The sequence below is a fragment of the Mastigoproctus giganteus genome, chromosome 5, assembly GCF_048544385.1.
Source record: "Mastigoproctus giganteus isolate SK-2022 chromosome 5, ASM4854438v1, whole genome shotgun sequence".
Taxonomy (NCBI): Eukaryota; Metazoa; Arthropoda; class Arachnida; order Uropygi; family Thelyphonidae; genus Mastigoproctus; species Mastigoproctus giganteus.
In genome coordinates, this window is record NC_143579.1 from 34,939,961 (window position 1) to 34,964,831 (window position 24,871).

A 24,871-nucleotide genomic window follows, 5' to 3' on the forward strand; every position below is an offset into this window, starting at 1 on the left:
GTAATAGCAATTAACTTGGAAGATGTGCAGCGAATATTACTCACTGTTCTGGAATTCTGCGATGTGTCTGCTATATTTGTTACTGCTGTAGTACTTCGGAGGAAAGGGATTCGTGTTGATACTAGTAGAACTGCGATTGTATAATGTAATTTTGATTAAGTTAATTTGTTCTTACAAGTGTGGCATCCATCACACAAAAAACTAATAACTCATTGGTGTCTTTGACTTCTACTCCAAAATGCTGTCCTCCTTGACAGTATAGTGGTTTGTCACTCGTTGGAGAGATATAGGTTCAAATCACGTCGGAGACTGGAAAAATTTTGCGGTTAGTTGATCTCAGGCAAAGGAAATAGGGTTTTACCCAGTAAGTTATTCCTGGTTATTGAGCCGATTTGCACAAAACGCAAATCGGCTCATGAAATCGGTTTGTACACTTGTATAGACTTGGCCTTGAATTGTTTTCGTCACGGGACACTCGGGATTTTCGTCCAGTAAAGAGCAAACCGACCGAAGAATATGCACAATTACAGACATAATATACTGACGCCATATCCTTAGTTTCTTTGCGTTTAAAACACGCCTAATCATAACAACAACCCAAGACGCTTAAATTCAGCAACCATACATTCGGGTTATAGGGCCAATGAAACAAAAACGCTTTTTTTTTTTTTTGTTTGTTTGTTTGTTTAATGAAGGGGAAAAAAGGCATTCATGTAAATTATTCATTATTTCATACTACTGCGTATGCACTGAAATCTTAAGCCCAATTGTAAATTGATTTTGAGGTTTTTGATACCGATTATTTCTGAATCCTACTACTTGTTTATTCCAGCAATTAACCACACGCTGTCTAAAGACAAACTTCCGTACACTTAAAAAATAGGAAATATAAAATTGTGGAAATTATTTCACCTTGAAATACAAAAAAAGGAGAGGCACAAGATATTTAGAATTTTTTTCCTCCAAAAAAAAAAAAAAAGTAATGTATTCTACTTCTCAAGAAACCTCCTCTTTCTTTAAGCGAATGCATGAAATGCATATATAGTTGTCCCCATCCAAATACAAGATTAACCGTTTGGAAAGTGTATTTATTAAAAGAAAGTACGTACATTTTGAGTTATCTGAGTGTTGATAAGCGCTCTTATTTGAGATTTCTGATTGCAGGTATCTATGTACAATACGCTCGGCTATCATTGTGGTTACGATCCCCGTTCTTCTACCCCATGAGGGAAAAGCCTGAATTTGAATTCCTTCTAGAAAATCCGTAAATCCTCGCCCTCTCTGGCGTCGGTTTGAAGTTTTTCTTACGGAAACTAGAGTGTTTCATTCAGAAAAACAAACTGAACATGAAATACAAACACCTTAGTTGTCTTCGCATAAATATTAAATACTTTGGATATCAGGTTCCGCTCGTTAGTATTATGTTTTATGTGGCTAGAGTTTGTTACGCAATCCTTAAAAAAATGTCAAGTTCTAGAACATTATTTGATTATGAATACGGTAGCTTATGCAGTATTAAATATTCCATAAATAATGTTTCAGAAGTTTCGTAATTCTAAAAAATATATTCCTTGAAATAAGTTGCATATGTTATTGGAAGTTCTGTATATCCTAATTTTATTTGCTTAAAACAGTGGTTCCCAAACTGTGTAGCCTGACATTTTCATATGCCGAATCTTCTTCACATGTACAGCGAGATTAGGAAAAAATTAATTAAGTTCAATGGCAACATTCTTTAGGTGTGGTGTTACATGAGTCATACTTGGAATTAAAATACGCTGTATTAGCAGCGTATTTTAATTCCAAGTATGACTCATGTAATAAAAGTTTGGGAATCAGGAGAACTCTTATACGTTTGTATACAATTCCTTCATCGTGTTGAAACGCTAGTGGTTTACATTGAAAATATAATTATTACGGTTTGGTAAAACGCTAAAGTAATAAAATGTTAGAAAACAACGTATTTTTAAAAAATTACAAGAAAATAAATTAACGAATTAATACAGGAGCAGATTATATTGTGCCAGGAAATCAATTAAAAAATAGGAGTACAGCTATAATTGGTTTTGACGCAAATACTAATCTGGGTGAAGCATCATTACAAACAGTGTAGAAAAATAGTTGGGAGACTTAATCCGTGGCAGGAATTCGATACCACAGTCCATTAGATTTTCGTACTACACTATTACTTTCGCGGCTCGTGAAATAAAGACTTGCACTGTTTATCTCACGTGGCAACGCACAGGTAGTAGTAATGTGCTGTTATATTTAAGTCGCAAGCAATATCAGCAAGGATGCAGAGAGGGTGGAACACGGAGTGCTTGTAAATGTAGAGTTAACGGGGGAAGGTGAGATTCCTTAGTAGCGGACTCTACTGCTTTGTGACTTGGGTGGAGGAGGAAGACCCATGGAACAGGGTTGGCCAAGATAACTGAATTGAGAGAAATCTTCTAAGTAAGAAGGGACAAGAAAGAAGAAGCAGTTTATACCAATGGTATATTATAAATTTTACAATATTTTTATTTGCATAACTGTTGAAACTCAACGAAAGTTGTTTTTTTATTTCCCGTTAAGATCGAGAAATAAGTTAGATCAGATTAGCAATTGATGCACTTCAATCCCTAATCCGAATATTTTTCTTGAATTGCTGCAAACTTTTATACCCTCCTTTACGTCAGATAATAAATTCTATAGTAATAATTACAAATAACGGGCAGTGATATGCAGATTAAAATAAAACAAAAATAATTTTCTTATTAAAACGTGATTCGTTCAAATTAAATTTATATACGAAGGGCCTAAGTACCGGGGCGTTACTCGGGAAGTGCAAAGTCGCACCCGGGCAGAGAAGAGCATGCCATCTGCGCAAAGCAACATACCCTTACCATAATATTCAACTTAATGGTTCGATTGGTGTAAGAGCACAGGTAGTGAAGCAAAAATCGGAGCTCCGCCTCTAGATACGAATTTGTGAATTGTAATCATAAAGGCGGCGAAGTATAATAAGGTCTATATTATATTTAAACTTTGTTATATTATAACAAGATTTCATATTCTTTTGTGCCAGTTTGAATTCCTGCTTCAGTAAGTGAAACTGAACAGAAACAGTTAAGAGTACTGTAAATTGCAATTTGCAATATATGCAATCTATTCTACAATAGGGCATTGCAAATGGGGCTGCACTGGATGTTACGCATCCAGTGCATGTCCGACACAGAAGGTAGCTCCTAAAGCGTTTCTTAAATGCTCAAAGCAAAATTATAACAAAAGAAAGGGTGAGGATGGCCCAAATACACCTAGATCCCCCGGATAACATTGCACACACCTATTCTGTACTATATATTGTATAGACATACAATTTGTAGCTGTCACCCATTTAGTTTCAGATTTGTTCATAAATTTCCGTAGTATTGAAATATTTTACATAGAGTGGTGAGATTTTAATAGCTTAAAGCCCATTTGCTCATGGATTAATTAAATCCTCGTTTCGAGGCGAAGACCAGATATAATATTAGTATTATTAGTGGCAAATGATGCAATCAAGAAATATCAGCTAAAAAAAAAAAGAAAAAAAAATTCCCATTTCACCTATCCATCCCCTCCAATAGTTTGTCTAGTTGTTCCTTCAATTTATTCAACCTATCCGCTTCCACAACAACAGATGGAAGTTTATTCCAGCAATTAACCACACGCTGGCTAAAGACAAACTTCAGTACATCTATCCTACAACCATCCTTCCTCAGTGAGCAACAGAAAGAATCTCGTTAGAATTCAGCTTGCTCAATCCATTTAAAGCCTTAAACACTTCAATCAGATTAGCTCGCAGGTGTCTAGTCAGCAGACGCTGCAGTCTCCAGAACTGAGGACTTTATTAGTAAAGCAACCCTTTTGTTTCCCTCACCAATCTAGTTGTCCTTCTCTCTCTACCCGTTCCAGTAGCATCTTTCCTAAAATGACGTCTCCAGACCTTTATGCAATAATGAAGATGTGGCCTGACTATTGCCTTATACAATGGGATAATCACCTCCTTATCCATGCTAGCAAAATTTCTGTATATTCTGCTAGCAGGGATAAGACAAAATCCCATGAGCTGTCCTGGCAGCCTGTCTGCACTGCTCAGAGAACTGTACATCTGACTGCACAATTACCCCAATTCATTTTCATTCTCCACTACCCCAATTCATTTTCATTCTCCACTACCCCGGATGTAATACCACACAGTTTGTACTTACTCTGGGGTTACCGCTATCCACATGCAGTATTTGCATTTGTCAACGTTATACTTCAATTGCCATTTCTCAGCCCGTCTGCCTAATTTTTCTAGATCTTGTTGTAGTAGCATACCGTCATTACTATCATTGACCACCCTGCTAACCTTTGTATCATATGCAAACTTAGACATTAAACCTGATATACCTCCATTAACAAATAAATAAATCTAAATATTGTAAATCGTTAATATACTCAAGTTAAACAAACCAACAAAAAAAAAAACAAGAGTGAAAGCTTTATTCCGCCAAACTGTACCATACAATGCTTATGAATGCGGTGATTAGTGCCTAAAACAAATGTAATTAAACAGTAATTGATCTCGATTTAAAAATAAAAAAAAAAAGAAAAAAAAGTATATATTTTTAAGTTATTATATAGCCAAGACATGAGTACAGTATAATTGAAATAAGCGCAGGTGGCGCCATCTGTACTCTTAATATTAAATGATTGGTGAATAAATGCGAAATATTTATTCTTCTCCAACTAATTTTAAAATCTCCTGTATTAAAAATAAATAAAAAAATTAAAAAAAAAAAAACTTATCTGACTGGTATGTGCGATTTCTCTAATTTACCTTCGAAGCCTTACAATTTTCGAAATAAGTTATATACAGTTATTTTTTCTTTCCAAATTATTTGAATATCTTTTCTGACACTTGAAACGTACAAAAGTAATTTTAAAGGCATTTTAAAACCGAACTCTTAATTCGTCATAAAACATAAGTTGGGGGACGGACTGGAAAACGCAGATTAGATTTGGAGCAATAGTCTATCGAAAGAAATAACAAGCAGAAATAATTAAATTAAATTAATAAAATAATATATATTTTTTAATTCAACAGTAGGCGTTTATATGTATCACTGTGTGAAGTTATTCTGAAGTTTAAAGTAGCACTGCTCATTCCTGGTCCTGCTTGTTTACGACGCTTGCAGTTCCTGCTTTACTTTTTTTTTTCCCTTGTTATTTTCAGTAACCTCCTTCACGCCCATGAAATAGTAATCACTGATGTACTATCTTGGAACCGTGTTGCCTGGAAAAACGTCCCAAAATTACTCATTATAATTATGTCCTTATTCAAGCCAGACACTATTGCGCCGTCAGTTGTTTGTTAGACTTTAGACACAAAGTGTACTTCAGGTTTCGTTTCGTAGAAATATGTGAAGCCAGACATTACCTGCTTCCTTCCGGCAACATTTATGTGTAACTTATTTGTCCTTCACGGGGCATTATGAAACCCTTGAAGATTTCAGCACACTTCCTTCTTTCAGCTGTCTGGACGCTGAGCAAAAACACAAAAACCATATTAGGAAACATTTCTAGTAATCCAACCGTAGTAGTCTATGTTTAATTTTTATTTCTTTTTATTTTCCATTTAAAAACGTCCCATACTTATTGAGGTTGCCAAATATTCTCATTTAAGTTGTAAACAAACTTTTGGTCTTGCTCAACTCAAGCAGGTGAGCAGGAAATGCGAGAATGTCACAGTGCGACATTCTCGTTGGAAACAGCACCTGTTGGGAATAGTTGGGATTATAAAGAAATTTTACTTTCAGTAGTCTCAAAAGGGTTTCGGTTTTCAAAAAGAAATGAGAGTGGACGAATAAAAAAAACAAAACGGGTGCTGTATAATACCGTTTTAAAAAGAAAACTACACTCTAGCATCAGAAAGTCTGTTGAAGGCTCGTCCGTGTGATTCTTACTGCTGCCCACTTGTAAAAGGTTTGGATACAATCGTTGTATTTTAATCCATTGAAGATGTTAAAAACAAAAGTTTTTGATTATCTATGTGCAGTGCGGAATCTAGACGTTGCACTGAGGAATTGAAATCAGAACCTGTGAAATTAACGCATCCATATAAAATCTACATGCAGTATAGAAAGAAAGTTACGGTGTGGGTGAAACTCACCCAGACCAGTGTGGATGGGTGTGTCCCAATGTTTTTAATCTACAACAGTTAGAGATAAATTGATAAAATTAAATGCTATAAATTTAATAAGTGAATAAATGGCCTTGTGGTAGCGTGCTTGTTCGCAAATAAGCGCATTAGAATTCGCATGCCACCACGGAAATTAGCTGTCCAATGTTAAACAAAGAGTGTTGCCGTAATAATGAAACTGCTAGCACTCCTTTTGCCATGTGGGCTGTCCTGAAATATAAACAAAAGTATCATTTTACGTAACAGTATTTTTATGTCATTCGTTCTGCATATACCCTGCAACCTTTTTAAAGCAACCTTCGGCAGTTAATTCATTGTTTTCCTAAGTCAAAATGATGACCTCATGTTTCATTCATGATGATAAACCAAGGTAAAACGTCTAGGTTTTTTCTTGAAGAAATTCATGCCATTATATAAAATCATCATTTATCTATTTCTTGTCCTGTGTTTCTAATCTTCCTTTGTTATCAAGTATACAGAGTAAGCCAATTAGCTGCAAACTTTGTATAAATCACAAATTCGCTGCGCCATGGCATATTGTTCCGGAATCTGGGGTGGTGACTCCACTAGAACCTCTTTTAAACTCTTAGGTTCCGTCCAAAAGTGAGCAGTCAAGTTAATTAATGATGTGTTTGTCTCTCTGTGTCATGACATGCATGCTTTCTCTGTGTCAGACATGCATGCTTTTCTATATTTTCACGAGCGCCGTTCTTCTGAATCACTACTTCCAATTCTTTTAACGAACTGTAAACTTCATTGTACCGTTGTATTTTGTAAACATGTTCACAAATTCGCAGTTCCAATTTTCCACGAGTGTCGATTATAACAAATACATTGTTATTTATTCATATCACTGCAAAATTCTACTATTCCTAATTCACATGCTCTTCCTTTACTTCCTTTTTAAGAAATGCAATTTCAAATCTCGTTTTTTTTTGTTTTTTTTTTTAATGTCGCTTCTATTGTTCTTGTTGCACCGTAGTTATCATTTATCAGCTCTTAAAATATTTTAATTTCATCAAATCAGTCCGAATACGTGTATCACTAGTTAACATCCACTCAAATTTCAACTCAAACTCACAACTAACTTTTATCTTTCTTCATTTGTTCCTTCAACCCTGTTTTCTTTTCTTTTCTTTTCTTCCTTCTACCCCTGTTTTTTCTTTTCATTTGACCCTTCTACTCCTGTTTTATTTTATTTTCATTTGTCCCCCTTACTTTTTTGTTTTCTTTTCTTTTCATTTGTCCCCCTTACTTTTGTTTTCTTTTCTTTCTTTTAATGACTTTTCTTAAGCATTTTCTAAAAACACTACAATGTATAGAAATTAAAGTCCAGTGTTAACAGGTATCATGGTCTTCTCAAATCTCAACCTATACATGATACTAGAATAAGAGAAATGGGGATAAATTGCATTATTATTTTTTTTTTCATTCACTTCTACAATGAATAAAAATAAAAATCGAATTTCAATAAAAAAAAATAATAAAATCCGGTGCTAAAAGCAAAAGGAAATTTGCTTTTAGCGCCGGCGGCTTATTCTCGGCTAGATGGCCAAGATCAGAAGAGTTTACAAAGTCATCATGACTGCAAACATATTGAATTATTAAAGGGAACTTCGACTTAACAGGAATGATGTAAAGTCTGTTGTGCAGCGCAAAGGGCTGAAACCCACAACCTTCTTACTTTAGATGCGCATGCTAACCACTGGACCACAGCAGAGGCAAAAGAAACTTCCAATTCTTTTAACGAACAGTAAACTTTATTGTACGGTTGTATTTTGTAAATATGTTCACACATTCGCAGTTCCAATTTTCCACGAGTGTCGATTGTAACAAATACATTGTTATTTATTCATATCACTGCAAAATTCTACTGTTCCTGATTCACATGCTCTTCCTTTATTTCCTTTTTAAGAAATGCAATTTCAATTGTGTCAAGTTCAGTCTCTTCCTGTTCAAGTCGACATTTATCAGTTATTCTTGAAAGTGTTATTACAAGAACAATGGCTTAAATGCCTTTTACCGTATCGCGTCGCATCCCACAAGGCTCTATTTTAGGCCCTAATCTGTTTATGCTATCTTTTTTGATTTGTCGTCCACCTTTCAATTTGTCAGTTCAGTGACAATCGTTTTCAGATAATCTGAAGCTTTCCCATGTTGAACCATCCTCTGACAACGCAAAACATCCATCCTTTCTCGACTTTCTCCTTGGTCGAATAAGATGTTTCTAAAATACTGGTGTTTCGGAGTTTCCTCTCAGATTAAGACAAAAATCTATAAACTTCGGTCTATATAACGATAAACGTTTCTGGGGTTAATTTTAACGTGTTGCAAGCGGACGGTTCGAAATATTACAACTGTTCCCGCGACACTATTACTGACAAAATACTTTGTCATATTAAAGCCACAAAATAAAGCCAATTTAAATTTCTAAATATTAAAAGGGGAATAAATTCAACACGTCGTCTAAATGTAACTGTGACATGATAAAACTTTATCTGTCTTTAAAAGTCCACGAAAGGAGATATTTACTTTATTATTGAGAAAAAACGTTTACCATGTAGCATACAGCAAAAGCCATGAGTTCCATAGGTGTATATTGCTGATATCTCTAGATGTCACTCTAGAAACTGAAGTAGGCGAGGAATTTGAAATGTTGGATAGAACCGTTACAAATGATCCATCCCGGTATTCCCTACTATAGGTTCTAATAACCTTCCGCGTTTGACGTTATCATAAAAAAATAAATAAAAATAAAATAAAATAACCATTTTATGCTCAGTTGTGAATTAATTAGCCTCGTAAGTGTCACAAGATTTGCCTCTTCAATAAATTCTATCCTCCTGTCATATTAATATTGGGGAAGGTCAGCGAATTTGAAGTACAGTATTTTTTTTTTTTTTTTTTTTTTTTTTTAATCTCTGCAGGGCAACGGATTGCAGATTGACCAAAGGGGATTCTGAAATGCATCCCCCTTTGGTCATTCTGCTCAGAATATGTCATTTTCATTCGACATAAAACATTTTCCATCCCCTGCAGAATTATCTCATTTGAATTATTGCTATTAATCTATAAACAGTCTAAACTTCAAAATGGCAGGTGCCTTGTACAACCGCATTTAAGCTTTGTTTAAAATGCTCAGATTCCGTTGCTAACACGGATTACAAATAAATTTAATTAAATTAAACCTGAGAAAATATTCAAGTGGTCGAGCCTCCCCCCGCCTCGCCTTCAAATCCTGTTAGCGCCGTTTCTGATCGCAAATCACATTCGTGGTGTAGTCTGTAAGAGCTTTAAATCGTCTTTTTACATTTGTCTTTACATTAATATTTGCATATATATTTTACTAAGTTCCAGATGGTCGTTCAAAAAGAAAAAAAAAAAAAAAACTCTTCGTTGCAGTATCGATAGCTAAACAAGACGTTATTGAAGGCCAGGTGAGCAAGTACTGAAATATGAGGGAATGAAAGGATTAAAACAATGAAAGAGGAAAGGGGGATTAAAATTAAATATAACCCTCTGTTTTCATAGCTGATTGTATAATATGTAGTAATATAATACTGCTTGTAAGGTGTGACTGTCTTTACTGACCTACCTACAGTAGCTAAGAGTTTAAAACTTCCAAAGGTACAACCTAAAGGGTCATTGGCACAGCAAATACCTTCGACTGTAACTCGGAGGTGCTACTTCCGGACCAGTCGGTCGTTAAGGTAAAAGCAAGATGTTCGAGTCATTATTATACAGGAATGGCTTTGTCTCATCTGGAACACAGTTGGAGAACTATAACTGACATACCTGGGAAAACATTGATGGGGAACTCAAATAGTCGATGAAGGTTAAAGGACGGAAAACAGCCCATAGCATCATACGGCTACAATTGAAATAAGAGAGAGAGAGCGAGAGAGAATTCACATTTCCAGTGCAACTTCCAGTGATTTAAATATTGGCAAAAAAAATACAAAACTAACGTATAATCAGATTATTTTCGGGTTTTTTTTTTTTATAACCTTTCATCGCTACCAGGTGCTCAATCATTTGCAGTTAACCTTGAGACCGATTATTCGCACAAGGATTTTTCTTAAGTTGCTTCAACATAAAGGTGCAGCTTTAGAAATATGTCTAAAACTTCATGTGATCATATTACAGTTTAGATAAAGATTCCTTTAAAAAAACTTGTTTCCACTGCAACGAGGAGCAATATTTACTTTTGACTGGAACCGACTAATTCATATGAGCATGGAAATCGCCTCAGAAGAATAGGTAACACTATTCTATTAAAAAAATCACACTTATCGGTATTCATTAATAACACTAGAATGTGCACATGCACTGCAGTGACGGTTTCTTTCTTTCTTTTTCTTTTTTGATTAATTGATAATGAAAAACACTTGAATAATTACAAAGTGTGATATGAAGTTCTCTGAGCGGTACAGACAGGCTACTAGGACAGCTCATGTGTTCTGTAAATGACATGCAAGAACTTTGCCAGTAGAAACAAAGCGGTGATTATGCCGTCGTATACAATTGGTTTGGCCACATTCTGAATACTGCATACAGGTTTGGAAACCTCATTTTAGGATGTGAACCTGTTGGAAAGTGTACAGAAAAGAGCAACAAGATTAATTATGGGCACAAAGGGGCATTCTCACTAATAAAAACTTGAATTTCTTAAGTTACAATGTTTAGAAACCAAGTATCTAGGTGACGACTTAATCGAGATATTTAAGAGTTTAAAGGGTTAAGCAAACCAAACGCGCTTAGGGCTTCTTCTGACTATGTGGCTGCCAAAGATCATAAACAGAAAATTTATTTTTTCATTTTTACTCTTTCTCAGATAACATACTATATATTCCAGCATATAAGTGGATCTATGAAGCCCTAAAAAATTCGTGTACATTTTTAAGGTCAACGCTGAATATAAAACTCCAAACTTGCTTAGAGTTAGAAAGACATGAATTAATACCAATATACATTTAATGCAGAAATAATGATTCTAAATAAGAAATGGAGAGATTAAGAATGAAATTTTATTAACTGCACATAAAAAACATAAAATGTTGATGGTCCAATGTTATATTCTGCCATTAATACCCTCCTACTTAAGCCCCGTTCTATTTTCTTTATTATATTAAGTTTAGTCTGCGCACCTATCACAGTGGTACCGCCACCGTCCTCCACACACCGGGTAGAAAAGGCCAGGGTTTGAATCTCGTCAATGACGCGAGAAACTTTTATGGGTTTTTTTTCACTCCGTACTGAATTAGTCGGTCTGAGGCGTAGATAGCAATGTCCCCCCTCCACCCCCAGAAACTGAGATTTTTCATCCAAGCAAATCGACCAGAGAACACACACAACTTACAGACACAATACACATGGGTATATGAATTAACATTCGGGGTGACCCTAATGTAATACTTTGGATTACAGTATATCAAGTTTGTCACCAAGCTTTAATGCTGTTCTTCTTTTCTTCTCTCCACAGTGTTTATTAACTTTAGAAGCCACAGCGAGGCGTTTTTAATTTAAAATAAATGTAAATCAGCGGTATGATCCGTGATATCAGTACAGAATTCACTTTCAAAATGGCGAACGTAAACAAATACAGTAATCACGTGACTTGCCGTTTTCTTTTTCACGGTACTGCAAGACATCTGCACTGTACGTAGACATCCGATTTAAATGTGCTCGAATGTTCCGTTATTTGGGGTGCCGTTATTTTGACAGTCTACTGTATATTCACAATTTATTACTTATATATGTTTATACAAACATACTTGATTGCTCCCTTTTTAATACCCTAAGAATTTGTTCTTTTTTCTCACCACATGAAAACAGTTCATGGAATTCGATAAGAGGTGTTTCCGGGTTTACTTTTCGAGAACTCGAAAAGTAGTTTCTACAAGCGAATTAAACTTCAAGAATAATGTATTTGTACATAGGCAGTTTTTACGCAATCATATTTATCAAATGACCACCATTATAAGTAGTAGAATAACTACCATATTGCACCTCTCCACAATATGGAGACATCTGCTACCCAAATGGGAACACCAACTATTCAGATGGGTCCAAACTTTTCAATTCTCATAAAACTAACATGAGGGACCATTTCGATAAATAAGTGAATAAATTTTCTGTTTACAGATTATTTCGATTATTGAAATAATCGATTATTAATCATTCGATTATGCTCATCACTAGTTTATACTCCAGTACAACCACATAAGGTCAGAGGAGTTCATTACACAGAGAGAATACAATAACATCGCAGTATTTAGTAGTCACGCGGGATTCAACCACGGTCACTTTGGAGCGTGTACCCTCGCGGTTGACCACTCGGCTACTTCATTATTGTTAAGTGAACATTATCATTAATAATTCATTCCTGCTACTGTGGCGTACCGAAACATTCTTTTGAAAAATAATTAAAAAAAATTGCATAATGTGCGACTCCTATATCTGTGGTAGTTAAAATTGCCACGGATAATTTCTTATTTTTGCTAATCCCCAATTGAGCACGTACAAGTTTTATAAATAAAATGTCAAAAAAGAAACTGTCTGCTACTCAGGTTCATGCTGTCGAATTTAGGACACCGTATACGCCCTCGTGTGCCTACCATAACGGGTTGTCCTATAAAGTTATCGATTGTCATTTGAAGTTAACGTATCAGTATTAACAAAAATTGTCTTGATTTAGAATCACTTCCGTTCGTTGTTATTTAAGAAAAATCACTGTAATACATACATATAATTGTTCAACATATTATTGCAGTATTTCTGCACGTGTTAAGAACTAGCGAGAGAGGGAGAGAGATAAAAAAAAAATTAAATGCACTTTGCGAAGCCATTGTATCTAATGCAGTCTAAGCAGGTTATTAGGTTAATGGCACTGCATTCTGCATGGGCCACATTGCTAAGAAACCATAAATAGCTGTCATTTGTAATAACCGCAATAACGTGTATACACTAAGTTCTGTAGGGTTGTGGCATCTACTTTATTTTACAAATCCATATTTTTGGTACTGTACTTTGCTGCAAGACAACACGTGCATGCCTTGCTCTACTATCTTCGAACACAACAACCAAAGTTGCGCTAGAAAAAGTTTTTTTTTTTTTTTTTATTTCCCTGTAATATCTTGGTACCGTGCTACTTCAAACTCTATAAAATTGATGCAATTTTAATTTATACATAATTCTATTTGATATCTATTCAGTTTTCTAATATTTATTCCTACTCACATATTATCTACCAGATTTTTCTCAGTGCAATCGCTTTGTACCCTCTAATAATCTTTCAGCTCCCGAAATACTTTACTCGCTGACTGTTCCCCCCACCCCCAACGTGTTGACAGCAAATCTGTCCTAAATAATCCTCCTTACGTTTCTCTGTTTCCTCTTAATTCTGAAGCGAATCATACATGAAGCGAATGCTTTCTTGATTCTATGAACCAGCCGCTAGTGACTTCAATACAAACCATTCTGGCGATTTCCTAAATCCTGATGCTACTTGATTCGAAAAATTATCATTAATACTGTCAATTCCAAGGCTAATTGTTTGCTGTAGCATCTTTTCTATTAATTGTGTCATATCAACTTCAAATTCAGTTGCCTCTTTCTGTTCTGAACACAAGTAGTTTTAATCGTACTTTCACTCTCCGAATCAGAAGTTGACTACAACCTCTAAGACTACGACCAGGTCCTGATAACAATACCCATGCTGTTCCCCTTCTAAGTTGTTTAAACTTTGTTTATCATTTTTTTTTTTTTTTTTACTTGTCTAGATTTAAAAAAATTCCATGAATGTCTATTTTTCCTGCAAACCTTACAATAAACCAAAACACTACAGATCCGTCTATTCTTAGTATCGTGGAGCAAAAAAATCTTCGAATCTCTAGTGTGCAATATGAGTTAACTTCATCACTTTTATTGTGTCCAGTTCGGCTCCACAGTCTCTAACTTAGCTGTCCTCACCCATGCCATTGGTACCTCTCTAAATCAAGGTAAAGGATCTTTTTCTGAATTTATCAAAAGCATTCAGTAGAATAAATCCTTATATCTTAATTCATAAATTTTAAAGCCTTTAGAATTTTCTTTCTCTCCTGGACGACTGGTTTACTCATATTGTATCTAATTACTACGCTTCTGTAGTCATTGATGGAACCAAATCGACGCTATTCTTCATCATTTCATGTTTTATTAATATTTCTGAGCGGCTTAAGTGTTTCAAAATTCCAACTCTTTGCTAATGACCTGAAAATTTATATATCCAGTTGCTCTTCTAGCTGCCGAGTGGTCAAGCGTGAGGGTACAGAAGTGCATGTGGTTGAGTGATGTTATTTCAAGCCAACTTGACTACTAAATACGATGACATTCTTGTATTCTCTCTCTCTATCTTTGGAACTCCTCTGAATTTATGTGATCGTCTCGGAGTATAAATAGAAAATATTTATTTATTTATTTTTCGTGCTAGTGCTTCAAAATACAACATTGCACAATGCTTACTGGACGCGAAACAATTACATATTCCTCAATTCCACTAAATTAAAATGTTGTGCCAGGACTAAACAGAATTCTATCGTCAATTCGTTCAACGATGGTTCTATCTCCAATTTGATTATTTCATCACATAAAGGTATAACCCATATCTAGTCGGCTGTCAAACTTGTTATTTCCCTCTCTTAATACGAACTATTCGAACTCTTCGGTCTGATCAAGCAAGCATTCAGCATCTTTTCCTGTATCAATCTCGCTCTCTGAAGGCAATGCCCACCCAAATCTCAACTACTGAGACGTAATCTAGTCTTCCAATACTTAATAAACAAGTTAGAAAATATTCAGCGTAAATTCATAAAATAGCGTGTTTTTGTAACACCCTTTAGTTACAATATATATAATCAGCGTCCTCCCAAAAACAAGGTGGAAAAGACCTGGGTTCGAATCCCGTCATCAATGCAAGACATTTTTATGGGCTTTTTTTTTTTTTTTTACAACATAGCCGAATTAGTCGGTTTCAGGCGCGGGCTGTATGATTTTTATCCAGGAAATAACCATATTGACCATAAAATAAAAACAACAGACAATATACTGATGGCTCACAGCCTTAGTTGCTTTGGCGCTTAATATACACACGCAAGGCTTACTATCACAATGACTGTTTGTATCTCGACAACTTGGTTCCTACTCCTACGGAACTCCATTATCTGGAATGCACGTTTAATTGGTACTCATAACCTTGGCAATTTTTGTGCCACTGCAGCTTTTTAAAACAGATACATGTACAACCAATTCTTGTCTCATTTTTTCTATCTATGCTGCCTCTTTTTACCTCTAGCTTAATAATACAGTATAATTTGCCATTTAATTCAACCCTTACTAATTATTCATCCCACCAGTTGGGTGTCTGTGACCTTTTTGTCAATGCAAATATCTCACTTCCTTTTCAATTTTGTAAATTGTTCATTTTTAAAAGGAAATCAGAAGATAAATAGATTTCCTTCAGTTCCTTCTAGACCTGAAGGTGTGGCTAATCTTTTAAAAGAACTGAACAAGGAAATAGAGATCAATTAAAAATTTAACCTAAATGCAATCCTACATTCAGGGCTAAAGATTTTTAAACGCCAGATATTAACAAGAAAATGGCGATCCTCCCTCTAAACATGAAAAGATACCAGTCTTCATTTTATCACCCCTACTCCCCAAACTTGAAAAGGTCTGTGTTCATTTTTCCGCCCCCTGAGAGCTGGCATCTATATGCTGCCACTTCCAGGCAACCACGTTAACAGAATTTTATCCACTTTATGAATTATCCCTGATATGCCGTCCATAAAAATCCGATTTTTGTAGATGTAGCCATAAAACTGGAAACGTCCGCACTAAATATACCTATTGGTTGGTGCGAAACTGATTGCAATCTTTTAGAGCCTTATAAACTACAATTTGGGTAGGCTTCTAAAAATTCTTCTAAGAACAGAAAGAAAAGTAAATCAAGCTAGCATTAGAAGTTAAATGAAAATAAAAGGCACTGTGGTGGTCAGTTCCAGTGTTAACAGCCCATATCTGTTTAGAGGCCTGAACAAGGCAGTTTAACAAAACCTTGAAACGTAGGCAATCTGTATTAAATGTAGGTTTATGTGATAACACGTCAATGAACCTCTTAAAATAAATTCTCAGTTAGTGTAATGGTGTCTTTTATTATCATTTAACTTCTAATAATGGCAAATCACGTATCGTCCACCCATCCCTTCTCAAATTTTATTTCGCTGATCAAGTACCGCGTATCTATTTGCTGCCAGAACACCTTCCAGTGTTACAATCATCTCTCTTTAGGATATCTTTAAACTTATTTACAGTATTTATTAATAGTTTCATTGATCTCGTTACATACAATTATAATGATTATGGCATAATAATATTTCGTTTAGGAATTCAATTTTTCGTGGCTCGATTATCCTATTATCCAATTACGCTCACTTCTCTAGAATAATGATTTTAGAGAAGTGGCTGATCTTTTGTTATTCAAAAATTTCAGAAATAAGACTTGCTTATACATTTTTTAAATCTAAACTAGTCTTATTTCTGAATTTCGTCAGAATGGGTTTTCCGATGACTAAAATACAGCAAAACTTAAAATGAATTAATACTGTTTTTTGTTATTACGTATTGTTTAAAATGTATTGAATTGAGCACTAAGGAACCTGTTAACTGGAAACCTGAAACCCTTTTCAAGTAGCTGGGAGGGGGGGGGTCTCGTTTTTCCTAGCTCAGCTGATTATATATAAAATTAAGAATTCCTAATATCTCCCAGAAGCACGGTTTTAAATATTTCATTTAAAAAGCATGCTTCGTGAACTTTCACTCTTCTTGCACAATGAACTGCAAAATTGGACCTGGCATTACCTTTCGCGCAGTAGCGGAAAAACCCTTCCACCCCAAACTCCGAGCAAAGTTCTTACTGCACCACCAGTGGGCTCCAGAGGATTCCAAACCGAATTCAACCACTCTTACAAAGGCTGATTACTAAAGGATTACGTGATTGTGCAACCAAGTGATTACATAGAAAATATAACCTCGCCATTCTAAAACTTCATTATACAGCAATGCCCACCAGATGATGTGTTCTATTCACTTAACGCGAAACATATTCAGTATTATTCGACTTTGTGCAATCGACGAAGCAATTTCTTCAGAGCTGTTTTTCGATAATTCCGTTTATCATTTATTTTATAATTAAGTTATATTGTAAGTTATATTTAGAATTTAGTTTATATTACAATTTATAATGCTTATTAATGATACAATCATTCAGTTTACTAAGTTTGTTCTAGTAAAAGCTGAACTGCGACGATTTCAATTGTATAAATAGACATGGTTAAAAATTCTAAACAGCATAAAGAAAAGCTTCTCATCAACTTGCGTTCATCTGATTAAAATATTACTAAACAGATTATTATTTCTATTATTATTTAAAGTATTTTGTATGTAACTTATATAAAGAGTTACACGAAGATAGTTAGCCTTCTCCAGAGAGAATGACCGGTGTTGAAGAGAGAGGAATTTCCAATATACGCAGGTTAGGATAACCGAAACTATAGGAAATGGGGGGGGGGGTCAAACTATAAAAGGGCAGTCACATGCTGTCATTTAGTTAAGGTAGAAACCAGATTCTGAACCCGAATTTTTGCTATATATTCCACAACCATCGAGGCTACACTTACACTTCCTACTTCACAACTCCGCGGCGCCGCCTAATCCCGGCCACTGAAAGTGAACGGAAAATGAGGACAACGAGGTCGACGACCCGACCTGAGTGCATGCGCGTGTGCTTTCACCCGCCACCACCACTTTCCCTTGTTAGTGCCGTTAGGTTGACAGCTAGCTTACACAAGCTTTTCAGAGATGCTCGTTGACTCTCTTCCTTCCTTTTCACCCCCATTCCTCTCCCTTGTAGTATTCTCCTGCCCCCCACACTCTCACACACATACACTGTAACACCTAGTGATGCAGCAAATATTGCTGAAAATCATCGCAAATCTTGTTTACGAAGCGTTTGACCCAAAGTGGGACACCTGACATGTCTTTTTTTTCCTACGTTGCGAGGTGACAGCGGAAAAAATTGGACTTTCGTTTTCTTGCGAATTAGTTAAGTGCTAGTCAATGTTTAAGTACCGTTGGCGGTAATTTCGGATTGTCGCTCGGTCGTAACGTATTTGGTGGTTTGAAGAATGCGTTGGTGCATTAGTCTTGGTGCGCTAACTATCAGGTCACAGATTCACTGAGTTTTGTTTCATGGTGGGTAGTCGAATAGGTATGGAAAACAATCAGTTGGGCGAAATTGGGTTAAATTTCGTCTATCCTTTATATGCAATAAGCAGCCTGCTGATTCATAGGTACTAATCACCGCTGAGGAGCGTTGTGCACATTTCAGGTAATGATCGGAATGAATTTAAAGACACTTCTAGCTGGAATTATAAGAAAATTTTACAAGTTTAATATGCATCTGTAAATGTTTTCTGCTGATTTCGTAAACAAAAATGTGACCTACTCAGTCATTGTCCTCTTGTGGGCGAAAAAAATTTAAGTCCCTTCACTTTTACCCCTCGCTCGAAGGACATACATGCGTGAAAGAAAGTGAACATCCGCCCATGTATACAGAACACTTCAAAACTCCCGTTAATATGGGGTTAGATGGCTTTTGACTGTGTTGACAGCTTGACATGTTCTTTAGGTGCCAACACCTGTTGCTGTTCCCTGCGATATCCTTTCAGGAATGGTGCAGCATTCTTCCTGCAAGACAACTCCCAGTGAATGCGGGCTCGGCAGGCCTTTGTATTGTGCCCAAAATTGAAACTTCGAAACGTGTTCTGGATTCTGGGAGAGTATGGCAATTACAGGAACTACCTGAAATGTGACATAAGGAGTTGTTTAGTTCCCACTTTCTATGTAAACCAGGGGCGGTAAACTTACTGCCCGATATTGCATGAAAAGTTAAACAGGGCACGGTTCTTAAGAGAGAGAGAGAGAGAGAGAGAGAGAGCTAGTTAACAAAACAAAATTAAGAAAATTACTTTTTAATTATATACCTGTATTAAATATAAAGAATTTATCTTTAAATTTTGGGTTTTTTATTGATTAAATTTGCACAAAATTTAAGATCGCCGGTACGATGAACTCTAAATTTGCGATTTTATTAAAATGATGTTAGTTTATTGGGGTTAACGGCAAGCCGTGTCAGGACACGAAGGATCGATTTGCACCGTCGGTAAATTACATAAGTTGTAAAGCCGGCTTTGTCTATTTTTGATATGAAAAACCTGAATAAAATTCAGAAGAAAGTCTACTAGAAACCGGCTCATTAAAACCAGCAATATCACTTTGCTAGATGGTTTTGGTTCTTATATTTAAAAGCTTATGATCTTTGATTCTCTCTGGCCTCTGCTAAGGCCAGATTGTAGTGTGTTTTCAAGTAGGCCACTATTTATTGGCATAAGTCCGTTGATTATAGCTAAACCAGTGCAACTGTATATCAAACAAATAAAATAATTCATTAAAATAAAATATAAAAAGAAAAAATACAGGGTTTAAAATTCAAATTAAGTGAAACGATTTGCATTAAACCACGAACGGAATTGTAATTTCATTTGCCAGTGTAACAAATGTACATACAACAGAATTAAAACTTGTTCGACCCGAAGTTCCAACAAGTTGTAATTGCACAGCCATAGAGAAGAAAACCTTCCATGCTTCGAAAGAAGATTATGGCACTAAATCTCTATAAAGTACGTTTCCAGCAAATTTATTTCGACTTCATTAACTCCGTGCAAAAAATGTGCAGAAAACAAGGATTGCTGGAACGAGATTCTGAAATCATCCAAACCACTAGCAGAATATAAACTACGACCATCAACAAATTTGGGCTTATCTGAGGCATGGCTGAGTCCAGTCCAAATTATAAAGTAGCACACTGAATGGCGTGTTACTTTATAGTTTAGAAGCTGTAATTATCATGAGTAATTCTTCTAGATGGGAAGATAACACTGGAACTCGAGATAAAAGAGGAAACGCATCCTATGATGCGTTTCCTCCTTTTAACCTATTTCTAACTTGTTTTAATTTCTCTTTATTGTTCGAATGTATCTAATTTACCTTAACCCTGTTGACTATATAATCTTCAAGTGTATTTTTTTTTCAGTTATGCAATCAATAAACAGACGGTAATAATAATTCCAATATCATATAAAAAAGTATAAAGATCAAATAAAATATTTATATTAAGTCGCAGTAACAAAATTAATAACAGATTAATAAATACAAACATTTATGAAATAAAATTTTAAATTATGAATTAATTCTGTTTCAAACAAGCCATACAACAGTATAGGCGCAATGGATCAATTGCATTCAACCACAATCTTACCTGCTTGGAAGTATCGTGTAGCTCGCTGTTTGCGACAGCGTCAAATACTCGAGAGGTCTTTAAAACACTTTTCTCGTTTGTTGCAGGCTACAGGGCTCTCCAAATCACGTTAGCACAACTGCTTCAGCCAGTCGACTGCGTCCTGTGGAGCTGGTATTCAGGGACGTGTGTGTAACCTGCGATGGCAAGAGGATCCTATGGAACATCAGTGGTTTGGTGCGGCCAGGGGAGGTATTGGCGGTCATGGGACCCAGCGGTAGGTCATATGTCATTATTCATTTCACATTCCTTTAATTGAAAAAAAAAAAAAAAAAAATTAGAGAAATATTTATAGCAATTAAAGATTATTTTAAAAAATTAAATATACTTTAATTTTTTATAACGATCAGTGTGTAAATTATAGATGTTAAATATAAATGGATTACTTCAAGTATACAGTAGCACTGCATAATTGAAATAGTTTACAGAAGGATGCATTCTGGAAATAACTGTGCTAAATGGGTTGTTACATCATTATATATACATGGATATTCGTGGATACGCTAATCCTGATTATGAAAATTATATAATTACATAATTCTTTCCACAAATAACAATATAATATTATTCATGTGCTATTTATCCGATCTAAATAATTAGTAACTATCCCTACAGCAGCCACTGCGAAACTTCTATTTTATTTTATTTATTTATTTATTTTTTTTTTTTTTCAGTAGCTTAAATTCTTATTGCATCTTTTACTGATGGGCTTCTGGATATTTTAGGAAAACAGAATTTTTTTTGTGCTAACCACAGTTATAGATTAATGTCTCAGTAAATTCATTTAGTACTGTAAATAATAAAACAATCAGTTGTATGCAAACATGAGAGCGCCAAACAGACGCGCAGGGCGTACATAGTTATCATTGATTGGTGCATGACATGTATTCACTGATTAGCCGCTTATAAAGTAAACGAAGTCTTTAAACACATTTAATTAAGATGCGGTAATTTTTCTGAATATATTTAAGACTAGTCTCAAGACTGTTATAACGAATTGTTACATAAAGTAACTAATTTTGTATAAAAAAAAAACAAACATTAACCATTATTTGGGATAGTCACCTTCAAAATACTCTCCTACTGAATATACATACATCCAACTTTCCCTCCCAGGCCTGGAAACATTTCTGTAAACCATTTTCTGGAAGTTCTTTCAATAGCATCATTGATGTGAATATTTTCCACCTAATTCAAAATGAGATCTTGAAAAGTTTTTTTTCAGTTTTGTGAACACAAAAAAGCTGCACCGGTCAAGATAGGAGGGTAAAGTGGATTTCCTAAAACTTTTTTTTTTGGTCCAAAATTGGTGTACCGAAAGAACTGACTTGGAAGTATATATAATGATACAAACATCCAATTGTTCGGTCAAATATTTGGTCATTTTCGATGAACGCTTGGTTGACTGTTATGGGTGAACAAATTCGTAATGGACAATTCCTTTGATATAGAAAAATCAGATGAGCTAGCTTCCAGAGTAATGTGATGGCACTAATGGACTTACAAAATGCAATTTCCAGCAATATTTCCAAGAGAGAAAGCACTCTGAAGATGGCACCAAATAAAGGTTAAAAATGGGATGTTTTATTTTTTATAGGTTTATTCTAGTCATTTTATTGTTAATGGCGTATATTTATTAAAACGTAAGATAGAACACGAGAAGATCTGAATGCGATAAATATGAAAAAAGATTCTTAATAATTGTAGAGCTGACCATTTAGCAAATTTGGCGAAAATTGGATTCTGTTGTCTTGGTCTATTGCTGTCATATTACAACAGGGTGTTTTAAAGTTGCCGAATCCATACGATTCGGCAAATTTCCGGTTATACTTGCAGGAACAGCATATTAGTTGATGTGTGGATCAGAAGCTTAGCGACAGATTGCAGCACACATCGTGCACACAATGATGTCACTCGTGCAGAAATGCCATTCAATTTCTGAGTAAACCAGGCTTTAACCTACAATTGAGATGCTGGTTTTTTTTTTTTTTTTTTGGAGCATTAGCAACTAAGGCCATATTGCTCCGGGATATGCGGTGGTCATTCCCTGACCTTTCCGCATCCTCCGTATTTGGTAGTGACGGGCTCGAACGCCGGTCTAATCAAGAAGCGTGTTCTACGCACTGCTGCTCCTTCCCACTTGGCTACGGAGGCGCCTAATTGAGATGCTTTGCTGTCGAGCTATATTTCAAAATTCCTTTGCAGCAGGGACTCTGGTCGCCAAAATTATCAAAATTTCCGTCTTCTGATTTCTTTTCTTATAAGAAATCAGAATTACAACAGATCTACACGTTAACCGTTGTTCCCGCAAGTGTAACCGGAGATATAAGCAATTACATTGTGGTATCTATTTTATGATTGCGATAGCCTTTACTTGGTTTATTTTTACAAAAAAACCTTGGGGCAATATATTAATATCTTTTAAAACTGTGATGTCGTCCTCATTTTTTTTATTAAGATTTAAAAAAATTAAATGCATCTATAAACTTGCTTAACTATTAGAATAAAGCCATTTCAATAATGCACGATGTTAGAAAATAAGGAAAATATTTTCTTTGATATATTAATGACAGAAGCACATGCATCCGTTTAATACACCCTTCCGGCACAGAGCCGTCTCGGGGTGACCCAAAGTTTCTTGGGAAATAAACTGATTTTAATAATAATAATAAATAATAAATTTTCTGTTTATACTCCGGGACGACCACACGGTCAGTGGAGTTCACAAGATCGAATGAATACACGAAACAGCACCGTATTTAGCAGTCATGAGCTTGAACTCCAGTCACTCAAAGCAAGTGTATTTATGTACCCTGTCCTTGACCACTCAGCTACGGCGACCGTCTCCGCTTGAAATAACAGTACTTCCCTACTTCCCTACTGACAGTATCATTCAAATTTATTTGAAAACAACGGTGAAACGACCATCAAAACAACAGTCAGGGTTGTTTTGATGGTATTGCTTTAGATGGTTCCCTAACAAAGCCCACACGAAAATTCCGCACAGAAAAAACCCCACTGTCATAAATGCTCACAAGAAAAATACCCACAAGGAAAATTGCTCACACGAATAAATACTTACACGGATAAACGCTCACAGAAAAATGCTCACACGGAAGAATAGTCACATTATTTTTAGTTTACAAAAAACAAATTATTTCATATTTCAAAACGCAACAAAATGTTGAATTTATATATTTCATTTCTACTTCTATGCGATGTATTTTAATATAACTTTTGATATAAAACTTTTGAATTTAATATAAAGTAGAATATTTGGATGTAAATGTTTGTAAGGGAAATTACAGGAAATAAAATGCTCTGGTTTTATTGCAACTAAAGACTTTTATTTTATTTATAAAAATAAATTATTTTTTCTCTGTCTTACAAAGTGAACAGTCAACACTTTTTGGTTTTTTATCACATATTTCAGTGATTTATTTATTTGTCAAGGATTTGAATAGAATTTTCATTACTGTAAGTTAGCCAATCTCTGCAAGTATTTCACTTTGTCCTCTACCTGCTGATAATTCCTGCACAAAAGTGGCAACCAAGTTATGCAGTGCATCATATCTTTTCTTTTTCACCTTTAGACGGAACTGCCTGTGCATTAGCCAGTGTCAATCCGTGGCAAGCTAGGTCCCTCTTTAGTCCATCAAACAAAAATCACACGCTGGGATGACCGCAATGGAATAGGGAATTAAGTGCATTGTGAAATCCCTCACAGCAGTTTGTAGTTTTAGGCGACCGGTCAAGAGCTGCATCATGATGATTCCATATTCTTATTGGAAACTGGGGATCTCTACCTGCTGCACCCTCAATTATCATCAATTATGAAGACAAAAGATGGCAACATAGTACAACAACCAACCGAACACTGTCATGATTCCTGTCCTCAAAAGCAGAAGCCAACGTTGCCAGAAGTAAAATGAGGCAATACGTGAGAGTAGTTAACTCTACTCCTCGCAATGTAATGGGAAATGTGTTGTCAGAGTTGAGTAAAGATGTACTGGCCCATATGCCCAAACAATCATCCCGTGCGAGAAATCTTCTCAATCACAGAAAAAACGGTCATTTGCCTAAGCCACTAATTCATTTGCCTAATCTACTAATTCAGTTGCCTAATCCAACAATAAACTTTGACATTCCTGAGAAGTACCGTCAACTGATGCTTCATGATTCAGGTGTGGATGAATCAGACAGAACTCTGG

The 24,871-nt window shown here is 35.4% G+C and overlaps 1 protein-coding gene across 1 annotated transcript in view; it reads left to right on the top strand.

The window, feature by feature from the left end:
* Positions 1 to 24,871, top strand: part of LOC150085299 (uncharacterized) — a 285,468-nt gene that overhangs the window by 135,579 nt on the left and 125,018 nt on the right. Inside the window, exon 4 of the mRNA XM_090374519.1 lies at positions 20,708 to 20,877. Within this exon, the coding sequence (XP_090230645.1) occupies positions 20,708 to 20,877 (170 nt within the window). The remainder of the gene's footprint in view (positions 1 to 20,707; positions 20,878 to 24,871) is intronic.